The sequence below is a fragment of the Vombatus ursinus genome, unplaced genomic scaffold (assembly GCF_900497805.2).
Source record: "Vombatus ursinus unplaced genomic scaffold, bare-nosed wombat genome assembly UNPS02014778.1, whole genome shotgun sequence".
Classification (NCBI taxonomy): domain Eukaryota; kingdom Metazoa; phylum Chordata; class Mammalia; order Diprotodontia; family Vombatidae; genus Vombatus; species Vombatus ursinus.
In genome coordinates, this window is record NW_020954556.1 from 46,254,243 (window position 1) to 46,275,376 (window position 21,134).

The following is a 21,134-nucleotide window of genomic DNA, read 5'->3' on the forward strand; positions in this document are numbered from 1 at the left end:
TCTTCAAACAGATATTACTTTATTATTCTCTTCTTCAAGGAGTCCAACAATAGACTTTTATTTTCAGTGATAATGCTCTTCACATTTTCCTGCTATTAAACATGAAGAGCATTAGCTTTAAAAGGCCAAGGTCTTGCATTGCCTCCTGGGCCATCTCCAGTCATCCTGATCTGTATCTGGCCACTGGACCCAGATGGCTCCTGAGGAGAGAGTGAGGCTGGTGTCCTTGCACAGCCCTCCCTCACTTAAATCCAAGTCACCTGCATGTCACGGCATCACCTCCCAGATATCATGGTCCTCTTCGAGAACAAAGGACAAACATTCTGCATGTTAAGGAAAAAAATTTATTTTGAGAAATTGTCATTTCTCTAATAAATCTTCGGTGGTTCTCTATTACCTAATTTGTTCAAATTTATTGCCTGGCATTCAAGTTTCTCCACAGTCTGTAAGTACCCTCCTTTTTAACACACTCCTCCATAACTTCTACCCTCCAATCCAAGTAGACTCCTTTGCTTCTAGAAAACACCCTTTCCTTTCTGACCTTCCGTGACTTTCTTCAAGCTATTCCTGTCATTCTTTTCCTAGGAAATTCTACCCACCCTTTATATACTCTAATTCAAATAAAAAGCAGTAGCACTATTTAAGTAGTATTTAAGGTTTGCAAAGCACTTTATGGATATTTTCTTGTTAATCCCCACAATAAACCTGGGAGGCAGATACTATTATTATCCCCATTTTAGAGACAAGGAAACCATGGCAGAGGTTAAGTGACTTGCCTATGGTTATACAGAGAGTAGGTGTGTGTGGCCAGATTTGAACTCAAGTCTTGTTGTCTGCAGGTCCAACACTATCCACTACACCACCTAGCTGCCCAAACCATGAAGATCTGATTATCAATTTATAATGACCTTCCCTCTTTGGACCTCACATAACACTGTTTTGCACCTATTTTTTTGTTGCTGTTGTTTGTGCATTTTTTTCTACCTTCTAGATTATAGTAACTCTATCTTGGCTGTCCATGAAAAGTTCAGCAATGCCTTGCACAGAGCAGGTCCTTGATAACTGTTACCAATTTGGAAAATTAAACTTTAGGAGTGACATAGAGGCATAGGGAACTACAGTTAAAAGTTAAAAAGCTTAGGCACCATTCTATTTAGAGCTGGGTATGTTCCCTTTACATATATATACACTTCTGATTAGCTTAGTCTGGTTTCTTATAAATTCATCTGATATGAGCCAAGAAAGCACTGTCCTGTTTACCTACTTATATTTCCTTGTTTGTCTTAATGAGAGACGATCAGTTAACTAATTAAGAATATGATTGGAACACCAAAATTTCATTATACCATCAGAAGGTTCCCAAATGGCTAAAGTTGAGCCTAGGATCAGAAGAATCACAAGGTAATATATTGAGAAGAGCACTGAATCTAGATTAAGAGGATCTGGGTTCAACTGTAGACCCTGCCACTTGTTTTGTGTGACTGAGGAAATCCTAACTTGTCTGACTTCACTTCTCTTAGCTATAAAATGAGACGTTTGGACTGAATGATCTCTGAGGAACCTTCTAGCTCTAAATCTGTGAATGGACCAATGAGCTGCATATATATAGTTCAAGTGATCAAAACTCCCTAGAGATATTCCAGGAGACCATCTAATGAGTAGTTTTCAGCCTGGAAAGGATTAAAATTAAGCCTAAGAAATTTTAGATAAGAAATAGGTTAGAAAGCTCAGGCAACCATCAAAGACTTGGTAGCTTTCCTTTTTATACATATACTTCTAATTAGCTGACCAGGGTACAGAGCTTTAGAATTTGCATATTTTCATTTCCCTTGTAAATAAATCCTAAAATGTGATTCTGAGTATGTGGAGACAAATGATAAGGGGGAAAGAGGAAAGTGGGTGCTGAAAAAGTACCAATGAACAGTAGCATCTACAAAAGTAAGAGGGAAGTGGCAATTAGGGTTTTTTAAGTACAAACAGGTTTTGGGACCAAGGTACAGATAGGTCTTCTGGGCAGGGGGTACTCAGGAAGCAGACCCCAGTTCACCTGAAGGCCCAAGGCTAGGAGATCCTTCACACTATACACACTGTTGCAACCAAAGAATACAACAAGTAAAAATAACAAGAAATTCCTGAATCAGCAAAGAAACACAATTTATAGACAAAAGCCATTTCACAAAAAGGTTAAATGCAGAAAGACCATGAACATAAAATGCATTTAATACTCAAGAGGCCTCCCAAGGTGCCTTTAATATACATAAAACTCTGAGATAACAAGAAAAAATTGTCCCCAAATAAATACATAGTGTACCTCAAAACACGATTCTTGTAAATGTGTTTTGTAACAAAGGTCTCTTTTACCCCAAAGATATTTTCTCTCTAAATAGCATCTTTAAGGAAAGAAAGGGAGAGAACAGCAGAGAACACCAATTACAAAAAGATATTGCATCTCTAATGGAATCTCAGAGCCAAGTTTCTGAAAACACCGTAGTGTGAATGAGCAAAAAAAGTCTTTTCTCAACGATTATGGTAAATGATCCCTAGCTTTCTTGGTAATAACAGCACAGTTTGGTCCTGAATCTTGAGTAACATCTGTATTTTGGGTACCATTCTGTTGTTATTGCAGATGGTGCTGGGGGGAGCCTGAAGTACATTACAATTAAAATAAAACACAAGCTGTCCATGACAAGGTCACAAATTGGTAAATCTTCAGTTTTACATATGTGATTCCAATATAAAGTACCCATTATAATTGAAGGTCTGAGTTGACTCATTAGCATATTCACAAAATAAATAAAGCTTGGGTCTCTGAAAGGTTTTAAGCAGGTCTATTATGTGCCTTTTCATTTTCAAATGAAACTAGACACTAAATCTTCTTTATACAACTGAAAGCAGGTTGATTTACCAGAGCTTGCTGCATTGCAAATTTTGTCCTTGGAATCAAAGCACCACATTTTTTTGAGCACCAGCAATTAAAACTGCAAGATAATTTTAATTTTAACCATGTTTTCACTCAGAGTGATCTAAACAACACTCCTTTTGTCACTACCAAGAGACAGACTATTTAAATAGAATGTTAAACTCAAAGTCCTCATCGCCTTTTACATGTACACTGATCAGTCAACTCTGCCTTTCAGAAGTACAATTTTTCCAAAATTTTTTAAAAAATACATTATTTACAAGTCTGCCCTATTCCCCAGTTATATAGCTTGCACTATCCAGATAGTAAAATCAATGTTAGCATCATTCATAGTTAGTACTATGGAATATGGAATATGGAAAATCAAGTCCATAGAAAATCCATCAATCAAACAAATCCCATTATGGTCATAAATTTCAGCCTACCTCTAAATCTTCAGCCAATATTGCTCTTAAGTAGCAAAACAGTCTCTGCTCTGGAAAAGTTAGTTAAGGCTGGCAGAAGGCAGGCAGTAGGGGTTTTTTGTATGTGTCTACTTGTCAACTTCATTTAAGTTTGTAAAACCTGGAAAACTGGTAGTGGAAGTATAGGAAGTTTACTCACTTGGTTCTTCTTACTCTTGCCTGCCGTCAAATGATTAGCCAATGTTTAGATTTGAGCAGAAAATAAGCCACGTCAAGCAGCAGTAATGGAAAGAACACCGGACTGAGAGCTGGAAGACCTGGGTTTGGAATGCTGATTCTGCCAAGGACTCACCATGTGACGTTAGGCACATCTCTGAACCCCTCTGGGTTTTATCTCCTCATCTGTAAAATGGAGGAGTTATAAGAGCATCTCTAGGTGTCATTTTTAGCTTTAATATGCTCGAAGTTAATAAAGGCCGTACACCACTTGTTTCTTTAAGTTTCTTCAATTCTGAGGAACTGCCATCTGTGACAGGGGCTGATTAGATATTGACCACCTGGTGTCTACTCAAAGGACTGACTAGTTATCATCTCTCTGCATAAACATCACTGAAAGTTCACATGTCTGTGCTTCTGTGGTTATTAATATGTATAATGTGTCTTTTAGAAAAGTCTATTGTACTAAAGTATAATTCTTACAAATCTTCAAACCTCATATGCTTTTCCCAGGACCACATGTACTTTACCGCCCAAAACAAAAATAATTTCAAAAAATCCTTAACACCATTTTTAACCGAATTCCACAGTCAAATCATTTTCCTGATTGCGTGAAATGCATTTAGGATGTTTCTCTGTGAGGGCTAACTGTCCCACTCTGACCCCAGGCCAACATGCTTGGTGCAGTGTATCTCTCCACATTGAGCAGGCAGGGGTGGTGTTTCCTGTATTTGGATAATTCAACGTTCTGTGCACTTAATCTTACCTACCTTCTTCTTTGTAAAGAAGAGGTTGGACTATATGAATCGCCTTCCAGTCCTAACTAATTCCTCTATAAAACCTGGATTTTTCAAAATAGGTGTCTACACAAATAATTTAAAGAAACATTAGTAAAGTTTTATTCAGTAATCTGTGTGCATCCATTTCTAAACACCAAGGGAAAAGTATAAAACCTTACAAAAGCATTAACATAAGACAGTGGGGACTTTCTACAATTAAAAAAAAATCTACAAAACTTATTCATTCCACTATGGAATTTTTCATGGAGTAACTTTTAACCGTGAAAGTATTTCATTAACAAAACTGTTATTTTGTGATACCACTTCAGCCTTCAGTTGTTTTAATTTGGTTCTGATGCCTTCCTCAGACATTTCTGCAAAAGGCAATTCCTTTACCTTGGCCAGAAATGCCTGAATTATTTTTTCACCTTGCTGGAAAAAAAAAAAAAAAGAACACACAATTAGGCTTTAAAATATCTTCTCCAAATTCATAAATTGTGTTTTGCTGAAATGTAATACCAAACACTCTACTCAATTCCTACAGAAAATGCATGCTGGTAACTAGCACAGTTATCAAAGGCCACTTAATGAGCTCAGTATCTTCAGGTTAAAGGCACATTTCAAAAGCAATTATAACCCACCTGTGGCCCAGTAACTACATTTTTAGCAGTTTCACAGCAAAGAAGTATTGTGAGAGGAGAACTGGTTGGGAGTTGGAGAATCTGAGAATCCCAAATGTGTCATTTGCTACCTGGCACAAATCACTTCACCAGCTAAATCCATGACCCCTAATGAAGCACATTAATGCAAGAGAAGGAGACTATTTCCATTTCTTTATCTACAGGAAGTAAAGAGCCCAAGCAATTACTGAAGAAAATAAAAAGTGCCTTCTTTCACAAAGGAACAAAATACTGCTGATGCACTGAATCGGAGGAGCAAGGTACCAGGTGAGAGAAAAGAAACATCAGCTACATCCATTCCACACCACTCCTATCACTAGTAAAAGCAGAGTGTTTGAAAAGCCTTTCAATTAACCAGAACATTCAGATTTAGCTACATAGCACATCAGTACAGACAATATCCAAAGTCTCTATCTCTTATCTCTCTCATTCTAATATGAAGAATTCTGATATATATCATGTTCCTATCTATAGAAACAAAGTCATAAATCTGAATATAATGGCCGGAATTTTAATTCTAAAGTAATACTCTATGACATCACCAATTAACATCTGAACATGTAAGAATAAAACTTAGTGGGCAAAAACTAAAATTGTTCCAAATGAATGGATGTCACAATATTATGTTTTTAATTTAGCTGAAAACTAAAGCTATTCCTTGCATTTATTTTCATTATTAGTTTACTCTAAAAGATGATACAGTGGTTCTCAAAGTGTGGTCTAGGGGATGCTAAGAATCCCTGAGAATCTTTCAGGAGATCTACCAGGTCAAAAATATTTCCATAATAATATCAAAGCATTTTAATTTCTAAAATGGTAGATAACAAGAAATACAACCCAGATAAACAAAAGCTCTCTGGGTCTTTGATATTTTTTTTTTAAGAGTGGAAAGAAGTTGTAAGAACAAAAAATTTGACAACCACTGGGTAACTCAATTGTACTCTTCTTTTCAGTGTGTGTATGTGTGTGTTTCCATTCATGGAGCTTGGAATACTCGGCCATATTCCTTTCTATCTAAATTCTTCTCATCCTTTAAGGTCTAGCTCAAGATCAACCTCTTCTCCATGAAGACGATGCTGTCATCACTTTCTTTTCTAAGTTATTATGTCTACTAAATTAGTACATCTGTTGGATCCTCCACTGAAGATATACTAGAACATCTCTCAATGGGGCACACAGATAACCCCTGGATTCTCTAAGGTCGTATTAATAGGTATAGTCTGACAGGGTCTGTCACAACGGCACAGTTTCAAGTACTGGCCTGGCAACAAACAGATCATCACTCCACCTACATTCAAAAAAGCTTATTATCACCAAAAGGTGCATATTTTTGTAAGCCTCTCTACTAAAGTATGGAGGGATTACACCCTATGTTGGTAAAGGAAGTATACCATTGGATGAAATTACAACGTTTACAATGCTATCTATTCCTTAGGGCAGTTTTGTTTCCTCACCTAGAGATGATCAGCACCTTGGAGGAAAGCACCCTGATTTAGTCCTCTTTAAGCACCTTCACCAGTGCCCTAGGTAGAGGTCAGCCTCAGGCACCTGTGCGGCTAACATGAATGGTCCAACCCCCTTCTCACATCACTTCCCCATGACCGTGCGTTTATTTTGTGCAGATTTCATAGGTACTTTTTTATATACACGATGATTCCCTCCAAAGAATGTAACAGGTTGTTTCATTCTTACTTTGGATCACTAGCACCCTGCACACAAAAGCTACTTAATAATGCTTGCTTAATTGATCTGTAGCATTCATTTCCTAACATTTATCTAGCTCACACTTAGATTAATGCAAGTGTACCACATTTCTCCATTTCTGAAGTTTTCTTCTTTGTTTCTTCTGAACACATAAAGACATATGAGAAGGAGAAAGGTAGGACTGCCCTTTCCTGAGGGGCTCCAGCCCTGCGCACTTTACTCCGGACTTGCACACTGTCTCACAAGCAGCCTTGCCCAAATGTGTACTCTCCTCTCCCCAGGCCACTTTTCCATCTCCCCCATTAGAACTCAAGTTGCCTGAAGACTGAGACTGTCTTTCATGTTTGTTTGTTTCTTTCATGTCTCCTCAGTTCTTAGCACATAGTGAAGCGCTTAATAAATACTTGATCTATTGTTATATATAGCAGATTCTATAGAAGCTTATTCACTGAAATACCTCATAATGGAAATAATCATGCATTCTGGGGTGGTAATATGGTGACTGTGATGAATTTCATTATGCAGTTAGTCTTAGCTTAAATAACTATATCTACAAATGGACAAACCTCTCTCTCGTGGTAGCATCTCTTGGCTGCTGGTTCTGCTTCATCAGATTCTTGAGGTTTTCCAAAATGCTGGAATTCCTCTAGTTCCAGAGCCTTTTGTTTGGCATTCTCTATTACATGCTTAGGAAAATTAGCAAGCTCCGCAACATGAATCCCAAAACTCTGATCACAGACACCTGCAAGAAATCAGAGGGGTAAAACAGCATCTTACAGAACTGGAATTAATCCTTCTTCACGGAGCATCAGAAAATCTAACTATACATTAAAAAATGCTTGGCAAATGATTCTGACCAAAATAAAAATGAGCTTTTAATTAAGCCTCCACTAGAAGGCACAGGTGATCATGACTTTGCATTCATATCACCCTTGAAAACTATTAATCAGAGGATAAGAAACACCACCAAAATACCAAATCTTTTCTTGAGCACTGTCTCTGCACTAAGTAAACAACCAGAGAAAAGAGCCGACTTGCATTAATCCAACCAATGTTCCTATGAAACACTTTATGAAGACTAGTTGTAGCATCTTCATGTCAAGGAGGAGAAAACTGAAATACCGAGCTGAATAAATTACTGGTCCATGTCATTAGTCTGGGAAAGAAAGAGCATAGCAGGTGAAGAAGGCAGTGGACTTGAATCAGCAAGACCTGGGTTAAAGTTCCACCAAAGAAAATCACTATGTTACTGTGGGCACATGTCATTTAACCTTCTCGTACCACTTTACTCATCCACGGGGTGAAGGGTGAGAAGTACCACGGGGGAGAGACAGGGTTGGAATCTACAGCCTTCAAGTCTCCTCCAAGCTCTAAATCCATGATCTCCTTTCAAATACTACTTTATCTTCTAATACTGATACACAGAAAAATTAAGCATATAGCTTCAAAAGCCTCAGGGGCTCAACTAGATGACTGATTAGTTTTGAGAATGGAAGCTGCCTGCCCTAGTCATTATCATCATCATTACAAAATGACACCTAATGGGCTCATTCAAAATCAATGCCTATCTTCTGGATATAATAGTGAACATTCTACTAAGCCCTGCTCTGATGCCTCATGATGGCACAGAAGTAACCCTGAAAGCTATGCCAATGGAGTGTAAAACTTGGTTTCTTCTGTCAAGCTGTCTTAGGGTACAGTACATCTCACTGACAGAAAGGACAATCCAGTATAATACACAGGTTCATCACAACAGATGAACAATTTGTAAATTATTGGCCAATACAAACCATGAAACAAAGAATGATAAAAAATGCCCCTCAGAATGTGCAACCCCCTTTTACTTCTAATAACAGGCCAGAGGATATCAAGAATCATCATTTTCTTTTTTTTTCCTTTTCTTTCTTTTTTTTTTTAAGGCAGTTGGGGTTAAGTGACTTGCTCAGGGTCACACAGCTAGTAAGTGGCAAGTGTTTGGTCTGAGGCCAAATTTGAACTCAGGTCCTCCTGACTTCAGGGCCAGTGCTCTGTCCACTGTGCCACCTAGCTGCCCCCAAGAACCACCATTTTCAACAGAAAGGTATAGATAATATAAGACCCATGCCTGTTTTCTGAAAATATAAAAAGTATTTGACTCAACAGGGCAAAACAGTCTTAAAAGTTCTCTAACAAGGAATCCAGCAATTAGACTGTGAGAATTCTTAATAAATGCAAGGGCAGTGATAACTTTCTTCAATGACAATTTTAATACAGTCTCAAGGTATAAAATAGGGAGACATGCTTGCCAAAGGTTCAGCATTGTCATGGAGAATGACTTGAATGGAATCGAAATGGGAAGAGGGATTTTTTATTGATGAAGGCCTCCAGACACTCCTACTTATGTGCTGATGACAGAATGAACTCCAGAAAGAACATTATAGGGTTTCCTCAATGAGATCCATGATTAATCAAAAGAAACAGACCCAACAAACTATAAAGGAAAAACCAAAAGAAGGAAAAATGCCTATGACATTACAGTTGGGCAATGTCATGGGCATTTTTCATCAGTCTATATACTATATACCTAGGAAAGGAGCCAGAGATAGACAAAGGACCCAGAAAGGGATAGGAGAGTAGGCTAAACTGCACAGTATTTTTTCAATGACCTCAAGATGCTCCCCAACACAAAAAACTGATCTCGTTAATATCACTATTCACTCCAGGTGATGCTATATGGCTAAAAATCATAAAACACCCCAATCTCCAAGGAATCAAAGTAGTGAGTGATCCAAATAGCAATGGAGATATGCATGGTGGGTGCAAGTAGGCTGCAATATATTTTTAAGCATCACTAATGCACAAGAATGATATAAAGGATATCATCCAGGAAATACAGGACTACAAAAGGAGATGGGTGAGTCATATAGTGAAAGAGAGGGATAACAATGAAACGAGCCTAGAGGAAAGCTTCCAGTATACCACACAGATTCTCTTTGGATGACTTATGGAAGAACAAAGATCACATAGCATAACAAGGCATGGATGAGTTTCAATCTGGAATGATGGAAGAAATACCTGTATCAATGAGATCTTCGCTTCTTTGAGGTACCACAGTATAATAGTGACAAGTAAAATCATCACTTGCCATTTTCACCAAGTCTTGTTTTGGAAAGGCTGTTTTCTAGCATTTTGAACTAACATTTTTGTGCTCCTCAGACACAATGTAATTTGATTTAAATTCCTAACAGACCATACTACCCAATTCACACTCAAGTCAAACGCCAACAAAAAATACATGTAATTATGTCAACAATATCAATTCAAGCACAGTCACTCATAAGGGTCACGTATGAAGCACAAGTCACAACAATAACGGGGAAAATGTTGATGATCTATCTTCCTTACTGGCTTGTAAATGACCAATAAAGAAATATAATGGACTATAATAATAATAATAATAATAATAATAATAATAATATGGCTATCTGATGGAACAGCTTGTAAAAGTAGTTACTGTGATGACTAGTGAATAGCTTTAAAGTATAACCTGGAGTATTAACTTCATCAATGATTCTGGTGATCTTATTAGGTAATATCTACATCAGAGATGACAACTTTTACTGAAGGAATAGCATACACAGGGCAAGTTATTCACTATAGGGGCAAAATAATTTCAGACATTTCTTTCTCTCTGCAGCTAGAAATGAATCAAAGAATGTTAAAAGATCATGGAAATAAAAATTTTACTACAGAAGAGCAGCTCTCAGCATCTGAAATTGATGGTACAATAATAACTGTGTTAATCAATATGTAATTCAAATGAAAACTTGAAATTCACTTAAATTCAATAAGCAGTTAAGTGCTTACTATACACCAACATTAGCTGGTATACAGTAAGCCCCAGCAATACAAAGCCAAAACCAAAATGGCCTATCTTCAAGGATCTTACAGTCTACTAGGAATACACTGGTAAGAGAGGTTGTAGAACAATCTCTGATGGCTGAAAAGTGGTCTCATCTTAATTATATTTTGGGGGACATTTGGGAAATTCTTGCCTGGACACAGAGGTTGAGTAGATAAATTACCGCTCTGCCAAGTCCTCTTTTCATTATTTTCCATTAATCCTATACCCAGTGTTTAGAACAATGCCTAGCACATAGTAGGTGCCTGATAAATGTTTACTGACTACTCCAAAACAATTCAACATCACATTTTCCTGAGAAGACAAGACAGTTCCTGATGAGCTCATAGGTAGTCATCCCCCCTGGTCACACAGGACATACAACAGCTTTGGCATCGACATTACTACAATCTTACCTTTCTTCACTTGATATAGCATAGTTAATGTCTCATCAGTAGTTAATGCTGAAACGTGCAGATTATTCACTGTTGGCAACTGGTCAGCCAATGCTGTCAGTTCATGAAAATGAGTAGCAAACATACAGAAGGCACCTATCTTTGTAGCAATATACTCCGAAATAGCCCAGGCTAACCCAAATCCATCATAGGTAGAAGTTCCTCTTCCCAACTCATCGATGATTATCAGGGAATCTTTGGTTGCAGACCTAAAAAATAGAATTATATTAAGCTTTTCCATAATATAGTTTTATCAAGGTTAATACTTCTAAGTGAAAGACACAGTTGGGGACACAAAGAAGCATTATGATATCTGCCCACAAGAAACTTACCATCTAGTTGTGGAGACATGATACATCAACACATAAAAATTAAGAGTTAAGACAACGGAAGTGTCAAGACAGCATATAGTTCACTGCCAAATGAAAGGCACAGAAAATAACTTGTGAAGGCAGCTCAGAGAAAACAGATGCAACTTGAAGTTAGGATTATTAAAAACTAAAACTCTCCTACAAGTGATAAGACCTAAGCTGGGTCTTAAGAAATAGGTAGAATCTGGACAGCTAGAGAGAACAAGGAGAAGACATTCCAGGTAGACAGGTCATCAAGATTAAGACACAGCAGTGAGAAAACACACAGTGAAACAATAACTGGCATGTCACTGAAAGCCAATATGAGAGAGTCTGACACTCACCACAAACCACTAAACGCATTTTCATAACTATTATGCTGTCACAATAATAAAGATCGAAGAACACATTCTTAAAAATATATAAAAGATTCAGAGTTACTGGATAAAATAAATTCTGACAGCTATTTGAAGCTGTACCTTCAAAGAGGGTTTTTAAATAGATGGGTGTGAGTACATTTATGGGGAAATAAACCTTTATTCTTAATTGGGAGAGAAGACAGAGCAGGCAAGAGGGGAAGAGGTACCTCAAGTTCTGCCATATATGCAGAGACACAGAGAAGTCAGAGACAGAACATAAATCTATTTCAAGCTATTTGTTTCACTTTTCCATGAGTCAGTAACAGCAATCTAGTATCAAGGTTTCCTTTAAAAAACCCTCAAACTCCTCTGAGCTGAACTAAGGGCAGAGGATATTGTATAAGTCTTTGAGGCAGGAGAACAGGGACCAAGTATAGTATCTGAGGTGAATGCTCAGGACAAGGGGACCCAGGAGAGAGCTAAACTTTGTTTCCTTTATGCCTGTGGTATTCCCTCACAATATTTCCATCTTTAAAAAAAATTTAAAAATCAGAACCAGAACTTCTTTACCTGAGAATAGAAGCTGTCTCTAGCATTTCTGCCATGAATGTAGACACACCTTTCAGCTGACAATCCCCTGCTCCAACTCGAGCCAAGATACAGTCCACAATGGACACTTCTGCTGAGTCACATGGTACAAAACAGCCAATTTGAGCCATCAGAACTATTACTCCAGTTTGACGAATATATGTTGATTTACCTCCCATATTGGGGCCTGAAACATTAAAAGTGAAACACAGTGCTTATGTCCTGCTGCTAATACACAGAACATATTAAGAATCCAAAAATAAGGATAACTGAAAACTGCAGGGAGATGATACACAGAAGTCAGGCTGACTGGGAATTCTAGCTGTACAAGTAAATGCCAGCCAATTCCAACTTCTCTGCTCTTAGGGCAATATTGTGCAATGTGTCATCATCTGAAAGATTTAAAGAATTTTGTCTCACTAGAGACAGTACTCTACAATTTAGCTAGTCTAGAAAGTCACACGGAATTTATCTAACATTTTTAAAATGTACAGACTGAACAGAGAAGCAGTAATTACAGACGGAGGATAACTAAAGAATGTTCTTTATGCAAATGGATACACGAGGACCCACTACTTCAAAATATATAGGAAATCGACAGACCTGAATGCAACAAGAGAACATAAGACCCAAAACAACTACTGAAACCATGCATTTTTCTTTGAAAACTAATAGACTAGGAGAGATGTCCGAAGACTGGAGAAGAAGATGTGACACCTCAATTTCAAATGAGATTACTTTTATGTACCAGAATCTATCATTAAGAGGCCTGCTTGTTGCAATTCTTAATTAAAATGACAAATCAAGGAAACACTGAACACAGAGCTGAATTTCAATAACACATTTGACAAAGACTCTCCCATTCATCTTGTGGAGAGGTATGGTCTTTATGAATGTGAAACTGGTTTAATGACCGACCCCAAAGAACAGCCATAAGGAGTCAGGCATTTTGGGGAAAGGTGTCTGGAGTGCCCCAAGACTTGTGTCCTAGATGCTGCTCAATCCTTTAACAGTGATTTGACAGCATGCTTATCATTTGCTATGATATAAAGTTGGAAGGGAAAACTAACATCTTGGGTAACCAAATCACTAGTTCATAAAAATGCTCTTAGGTCAAAGGCATGGAATTTTTAAATACTTGAACATCCTGAAACAAGAATTCTACAGGAAAGCAAAATATTTTCTTACAAACTTCTAAAATAGTATTTCAAGACAACAATAAACAATATGCTCTTGTTCAAATGTCAAGAACTATAATTTTCTTAATACTTAACTTTCCAAAGAAATGTTTTAAATGAATGCTTTTTATTTTTAAAAAAAAACTGAAAAGTAATGCAACTTTTTACCAGTAATAATGTGGAACATCTGCTTATTTTTCTCAAAGTAAATGTCATTGGGAATAAATGCAACTTCATCTTGAACTTCAACACAAGCATGTCTGGAACCTTTCAAAATGATTTTTCCTTGTCCCTTTTCCAAAATGACTGGACGTACGTATGGAACAGGTGCGCCATTTGATACATGAGCAAAACTGACAACTGCATCTAGTTGAGCTAATACATCATTCAGTGTCTGCATTGGTTCTACATAGCCTGTATAATAAAAAAACAAACATTCCCCCCAAAAAAATGTTTAATCATAAATATAGAACATGACAGCAAAGCAAGTAAAGAAATATAATTGTCCCAATCTGAGTTCAATTTGTATTTCTAAATTTATATACATTATCTAAATAAAGTATAAACTAATCAACTCTCCTATTTACTAGAATGGAACTTTATTTTTAAAAAAGCCTAAAAATCAATTTGAAATGAAAAACTAAACTTATCTGTTGCCCACTTAAGGAAAGATCTCTCTCTCTCTCTCTCTCCCTCTCTCTCTCTCTCCCTCCCTCCCTCCCCCCTCCCTCCCTCCTCTCTGTCTCTTTCAGAACATATTTCAAAACATTAAAAAATTTTTGGTGATTACTGTTGCATGCCTGGATCCAGGATATGTCATCAATTTGAGCACTCCTTCTGATTCAAACAACAAACATGTATAACAATAAATATGCTGGAGATAAAAAAGTGAAAAATATAATCACCACCTTTACCTCCTATTATTGTTGTGAGATAAATGTACAAAGATAAGTACAGTAATATATGGCAAAGTGTATTGAGGCATAAGGTGTATTGAGGCCTAAGAGTCCAATCTCTAGGAAAATCTAAAGAGAGAAAAATCATTTTGAGGTAGAGGAATAATAAGAGAAGACTTCATAGATGTCTGAGCTCTGTCTGTGAGGAAGAAAACTTTGACAGAAGCAAGATGGAAGGGAAAAGAGTGTCTTCCAAGCACTGGGAGGCAGAAGGAGAGAAGGAAGAGGGAGGGAAGGGAGAGAAAAGGGGGGAAAGAAGGGGAGGGTAGAGAAGAGAGAAGGAAGAGGAAGGACATTAAAGTCCTGAGAGTCAAACCCTCTTCATTTTACAAATGAAGAAACTGAAGTTTTTTGAGGAAATAGGAGGCCACATGATTTGCTCCCAGACAGCCAGGTGGTGGTACTGCAACCAGAAGACCGGAAGCCAGGTCTTTCTGACTCCAAGTCTAGCCGCCTCTAACTGGTAGGGCAAAGAGACCATTAAGCATGTTTTAATGCTTTCAAAACGAATAAAAAAACTTTGATTGGATAATGGCTAACAAACTATAGCACATTAATGTAGTGGAATATTATTGTACCACAAAATAAAATACGAAGGATTTTGAGAAGCCCAGGAAAACAACATCACAGTGACTATAGCAATGTACAAAGAAAGAACAACAAAAGAGAGAAATGCAATATTACATAATTATAAGAAATGATACGAAAATATCTACCTCAAAGAAGATATAAGAAAGTATCTACTTCCCTCCCTTTTTTGTAGAGGTATAACATGCTGCAAAAATGAACAGACTTAGTTGCTGTGTTGACAAGTTTTACTGAAATGCTTCTTCTAATCTTTGTTAGAAAGGATAGCCCTCCATACAGGGATGGAAGAGGGAGATATTTCAAAGTAAACATTTAAAAACCAAAGATATCAATTAAAAATTGAAGAAAAAAAGAAGTATATACAGTTAAGACCATGAAAATACTTTCTTAAACATAATAAAACTTGCAGTTATTTATAATGAAAATAAACAAGAGTATCCAAAGTCAACACTCAATAAAAATCTGTTAATTTAACTTTTTAGAGAGACCCCAAGTACTACCTACATAGGCTTAATACAGGAAGGTCAAAATACAAGAAATAATCCTGCTAGAAACTCACTATGTAATAAACTAAATGTCTATTTAATGACACTTAAAATGTATCTTTTCAAATAAGTCATTTTCACAGCCATAAATAAAGCATTTCAAAGGGAATAACAATTAGCATGTCGTCCCTTTTCCTTCCTTTCACTATTTGTTTATTGAAAAAGTTCCTATTTGCCTTTTTAGAATATTCAATAAAAGTTAAATTCTTAAGGCTGGATGGGACAGGCAGGGATAGTGTATATAATTCTGCTGTTTAGCATGACATTCAAATATTAATGACAGATCCCAACTGATGACACTTTCCTTAATTACAAAGTAACCATAACTTCGAACTTAATCATCAAAGCTTTGGTGAATCTTCAAATCTTCAGCTCAAAAGCCTTGTAGAATAGTACATATGGCTGAAAAAATGTTTTCCCTTTTATGTAAATGACACATAGATTTCAGCTCTATATTACCTTTGCAACATTAAAAAGGGCTGGAGTTTGGCTATATAAACTCAAGGTGGATAGTATCTGCTACAGAGTGGCTCTCAAGACCATTCATGTCTATGGAGTTCCTTACAACAACCTCTCGAGGAGGATTGCGCAAGTGTTGCCATACCCTCCACTTTAAAAACAAGACAACGAAAGGCCTAGAGGTCATGGTACCTCCTCCAGGCTTAATCTGCCGGCTTAGCTGGGACTGGTACCAAGTCCAAGAATTACAGCTTTAAACATTGCCTCTGATGTGGGTGGCTTCAAGATTCCTATTCCGCTACAGATGTGGTATCATCAATGTGGACAATCCTCCAATGTGCACATCACCAATCTATCTGTGCCACTCATGATATGGGACACTTGTTCAAGGCCTTTCCTATATTTGAGGCAGGGACTTAACCCGATGTGCTGAGGGATGGTCTTGCTTTTCTCCTAATTTCCAGGAGATGGCATGTGAACACAAAGACTTTCTACTGATTATCTTTGTTCTCATAATTATGCTTTTGATGTATGTACAGATTATTATTAAAAAGTTTTTTGTGGGACTGTAATGTAGGCAGATAAAATTCCCTCTTTCACCTTTTTCCCCACTTGTTTTACAAAAGCCCGCAATTTTTCTACATACTTTCCAGTTTTCTCCTACAAATATTCTCGGTTTCAAGTGAATAATCTACTGAAAAGGAAGCCGCCTAAAAGTCAATTTTATCTAAAACTTCTCTCCAAGCTAATTTTAGGATTTTCTAAAAGTTTCATTTTCTTCTTACTAATACGTACCACAAACTAAATAGTTACTGTGTAATTCAGTTATAAAAACTTCTCTTTGTACATAAAACTGAAATTTCTCCTGCTAAAGGAAACTGTGTTATATTCAAACAATTACAGGTATTGCTTTGGTTATATTTACCGGAAGAAATGTTGACAATTTCTTTAACAATGGCATCCTGGGCTTCCTCATACTCATCTCTAATTTTGAGGTACTCATCATTGTAGGCAGCCAATTTGCTGGAAATGAAAATTTGAAAACTGTGAAAAATTTTAAATTATCTTTTAATAATTGCATTAATCATTATAATCGCAATAAAGTTTGCCCAATTCAAGGACAGAAATATGGTCTAAGAAGACTGGAAAAGTAGGAAGGGACCAGGGCATAAAGGACTTTGGCAACATGCACAGACCTTGACTTTAGAAACATCACCTTAACAGTTATGTGGAGGATTGGAGCAGGGAAAAACTTTAGGCAGGGAGAACAATTAGAAGATAATCACTTCATGAGACAAAAAGAAGTATTAAAATAAAATCAAAAGACTGAAAAAATATTAGAAAATGTAATGTACCTCATAGAAAGAAGTGACCTAAAAAATAGCTCAAGGAAAGATAATTTAAAAATCACTGGACTAGTTGAAAGGTCATGACTAAAAGAGTCCAGGCATCAAATTTCAAGAAATCATAAAAGAAAATTACACAGATCTCTTAGACAAAGTAGAAATAGAAAAAAATCTCTGGTCATCATCTCCTGAAAGAAGCCCTCAACTGAAAACTCCTAGGAGCATGACAGCCAAACAAGGAAGGGATGGAGGGAATGGTTAATACTTGAGCCTCACTCGCACTGGCACTGGTCAAAGGAGGGAAAAATATACGCACAGACATACATAAACACACACATTTGGATATAGAAGTATATTTCACTAACAGGGACAAAGGAGGGAAAGAAGAGAAAGAAGAGGTAAGAATAAGAGGGAGGATGGATCAAGGGAGGGATAAGACCTAAGCAAAACAAATCTAACTAAAGATATATAGAAATATTCATAGTAAGCAGCTCTTTTTGCAGTGGAAAAGAACTACCCTTAGAGAGTTCACAATCTAATGGGAGAAGACAACAAACAAAAGAGAAGCTGAAAAGGAGTGGTGGTAGGGGTGAAACACCAGAAGAATACAGCCAGATGGGACATAATGAGATGGCTGCCCTGGGTGCCCTTTTGAAATGGAAGATCTAGGAGGAATTCTCTGCTGTCTCCGTTGTCCTCTCTCTATTCAGCAGACGGGAAGGGCCTCTAGGGCAGGGGAAACTGAGGAGACGTGATTTTTGGAACTGATATTACCTTGCAAGATTATGAGATTTAATTTAAAGAAAACAGAATGCACTAAAAGTTGTAAAATATCAATTCTATGACATGGGGAAGGCTGGTTTAGTTGTATCTGGGCATAATGAAAATCACTTTGAAGGGTGGAATGAAGTGGGGAGAAACTTGAGGCAGGCAGGCAGATCAATTAAGTAGCTGCTGCAGTATTTTAGGTGACAGGCAATGAGGGTCTAAATTAGGTTAGGAGCTGTGTGAGTAGTGAAAGGATCAGATGCAAAAGATGTTGTAGAGACAGAAATACATAAACACAAAGTAGCTGAACCTTTGAGGGTATGACAGTAATAGCAGAAGGAACCAAAAAAGACCTCCTGAAGAAGGGGCTGCTTAAGCTGAGTCTTAAAGGAAGCAAGGGATTCTAAGAATCTGAAGCTGTGAAGGGAAAGCATTCCAGGCATAGGAAAAACCAGCACAACAGCATGAAAACAAGAGATAAGAGTCTTGTGGGAGGAACAGTACATGGGACAGTTTGGCAGGAGTAGAATGTGTGGAAGGCAGTAGAAAGTAAGCCTGGATAGGTAGGAAGAGGCTTTGTTGTGAAGGGTTTTAAATGCCAAAGGGCTTTCTGATCAGGGAGTTAACAGGAAGCCATTGGAGTTTATTGAGGAGGAAGACAACATGGGTAGACCTAGGCTTTAGAAAAACCACTCTGGCAGCTATGTGGAGGATGGGTTAGTTAGAGAATGAAAAACTTTAGGCAGGAAGAACAATTAGAAGGCTGTCAGGGGAGGGGAAAAGTGAGGGCCTGAACTAGAGTGGTGGTTGCCCGAGAGCAAAGAAGGGGATAGATGTGTGAGAGCTGCTTCATAGAAAGAAATTTTAAGTTTGGCAATCAATTAGATAACATGGGGTGAAGAGTCAACAATAACACTAACATTGTAGACCTGGGCTAGTGAAAGTTCAATGAATACAGATCTCAAAAGACGGGAGAAATACTTTGACTGCAATGCACATGAGATAAACTTACCAATTTTGGTTAAGTTCATTATGAACCAACAATGTGGCCTCACAGCCCAAAAGGTCATTTAAACTTTAGACTACATTATCAGAAATATGTCTAAGACAAGTGAAGTAACAGCTCTCCTTAGCCCTAGAGAGACCACTTTTAAAAGTAATCTGCTAAATACATGGAACCAAAAAAAATAATAAAATTTTAAAAAGCAAATTTATGGAGTCACATTTTAGAAGAAACATGGACTAATTGGACTATGTCCACAAGAGATTGACTAGGATGGTGAGAAGATCTGGAAACTCACATGAAAAAAAAAAGGCTAACACCTAGAAAAGACTAAAGGAGGAGCCAATTACTCTACTAACTTAAAGTTACACAACATTTGTAGAATTTGCAAAAAACTTTCATCACAACAACTCTATGTAGTAGAGTAAATGTATTATTTCCCATGTTAGAGTTAAAGAAAGGATGGATCAGAGAAACAAGTGACAGGGTTCACAGCAGGATCAAGTTGAGGTCATCCCGAGGCAATCCCAGGGCTCTTTCCACTACAGGGCATGTGAAGTATTGTCCCCTACAAGAAGGATTAAAGCTTATTCTGCTGGGCTTCAGAGAGCAGAAACAGAATCAGGGAGTACCCAAGTATGAGATAGCTCTTAGTTTAACACAAAGAAGAACTTCCTAACAATAAGAACCACTGAAAATGGAATAAACTGTAAAATGAGGTAATAAATTCACAATGGAAATGCAGAAACAGCCGCTTTATCAGGAATGTTACACAGGGGGACCCACAAGATGAGAAGAAATTAGGCTAGAGAATGAATTTTAAGGGCTCTTCAAATTCTGAATTCTGTGGCAATTTACTGGTATGATCCTGCATTACATGGTTTTTAACAATCATTTTTTCTCCTATTCTGAATACTGTTCAAGTACTTATGAATTAATGAAGTAGTAACTTTAAAGATCACTGCCTTCCTTTTATTTTTTATTCAAGAAACAATGGATACTTGCTATATGAAGAAAATACCATATTGGTTCTTCTACCTCTATATTTTAAAAGCTTATATTATTACGACATTTTATCCCCCTCAAAACTGCATGTAGCTTTTATACTCTGCCTCAGCTCCTCTAAATGTGGACAAAGCAGCTGTTTTATTTTCTCTACACCAGTACTATTCAAACTCAACTCTGACCTAACATAACTGGCAATATTCTTTGTTTTAGGTTCTCTTCAATCACATAGCTACATTTGCCAATATTCTTTCTTCACAGTAAAGCACTGAAGAAACAAAAATACACTGAAGAAATAACAAGATGACCCATTAGGGGTGAAAAAGATTAAAGATGACTACCTTTGTCTTGTGCACAAAACACAATAGAGTAGTGCCTTGGAGAGACTAACACAGGACCAATGATGTATGTAGATGGCTTTCAGCATCTTATATCAATATAAAAATAAGACACGAATTTAGTCAAGTAGAAGGATCTGTATACCACTGATTTCTCAAAACAAAAGTTGGATATTGAGCAAAGCCATCCTTATAACATAAACTTCAAATTAATTTCCGGAGGCTGCATTTTAAAAAATCCATTATTACACCTCCTTTTAGATTTATTCAAGTTCCTAAAGAATGGTTAGTTTAAGGTACACTGATATATGAGGAAATATCCATGTGTGCTGAACTTTGTAAAGTCCATAATAATAAAAAAGAAAATTCTAAAAAAATCAAGTTCTGGCACCATAAAATGAGGAAGCAATTTTATTACTTAATCCCAAGACAATCTTGACAGTCAGCAACATGAAACAAAAGGACTGGCTAAAGATGCCACACCACCCCCTTATGGGGAACAGCTTTGCAGCAGCATCGTAGTCAATATTTACACAGCAGGTAAACACTTATTTTACATATATTAATTACTTAATCCTCACAACAACCCTCTGAAGTAGGTAGTTAATATCAT

At 37.1% G+C, this 21,134-nt stretch overlaps 1 protein-coding gene across 3 annotated transcripts in view; it reads right to left on the bottom strand.

The window, feature by feature from the left end:
* Positions 1 to 301: 301 nt before the first annotated feature.
* Positions 302 to 21,134, bottom strand: part of MSH2 (mutS homolog 2) — a 73,662-nt gene continuing 52,829 nt past the window's right edge. The window contains exons 11-17 of one of the 3 annotated variants that reach the window (XR_003569366.1): positions 16,987 to 17,084; positions 13,682 to 13,927; positions 12,318 to 12,522; positions 11,000 to 11,247; positions 7,270 to 7,445; positions 3,524 to 4,751; positions 302 to 323 (exon numbers count right to left, since the gene is read on the bottom strand). Coding sequence is in view for 1 of the 3 variants with exons in the window: in XM_027865368.1 (XP_027721169.1) it covers positions 4,581 to 4,751; positions 7,270 to 7,445; positions 11,000 to 11,247; positions 12,318 to 12,522; positions 13,682 to 13,927; positions 16,987 to 17,084 (1,144 nt within the window). In the remaining 2 variants the exon portion in view is untranslated. Of the gene's footprint in view, positions 324 to 836; positions 1,380 to 2,129; positions 4,752 to 7,269; positions 7,446 to 10,999; positions 11,248 to 12,317; positions 12,523 to 13,681; positions 13,928 to 16,986; positions 17,085 to 21,134 lie in introns of those variants that run through there. The other 2 variants (XR_003569367.1, XM_027865368.1) reach the window with 2 other exon arrangements.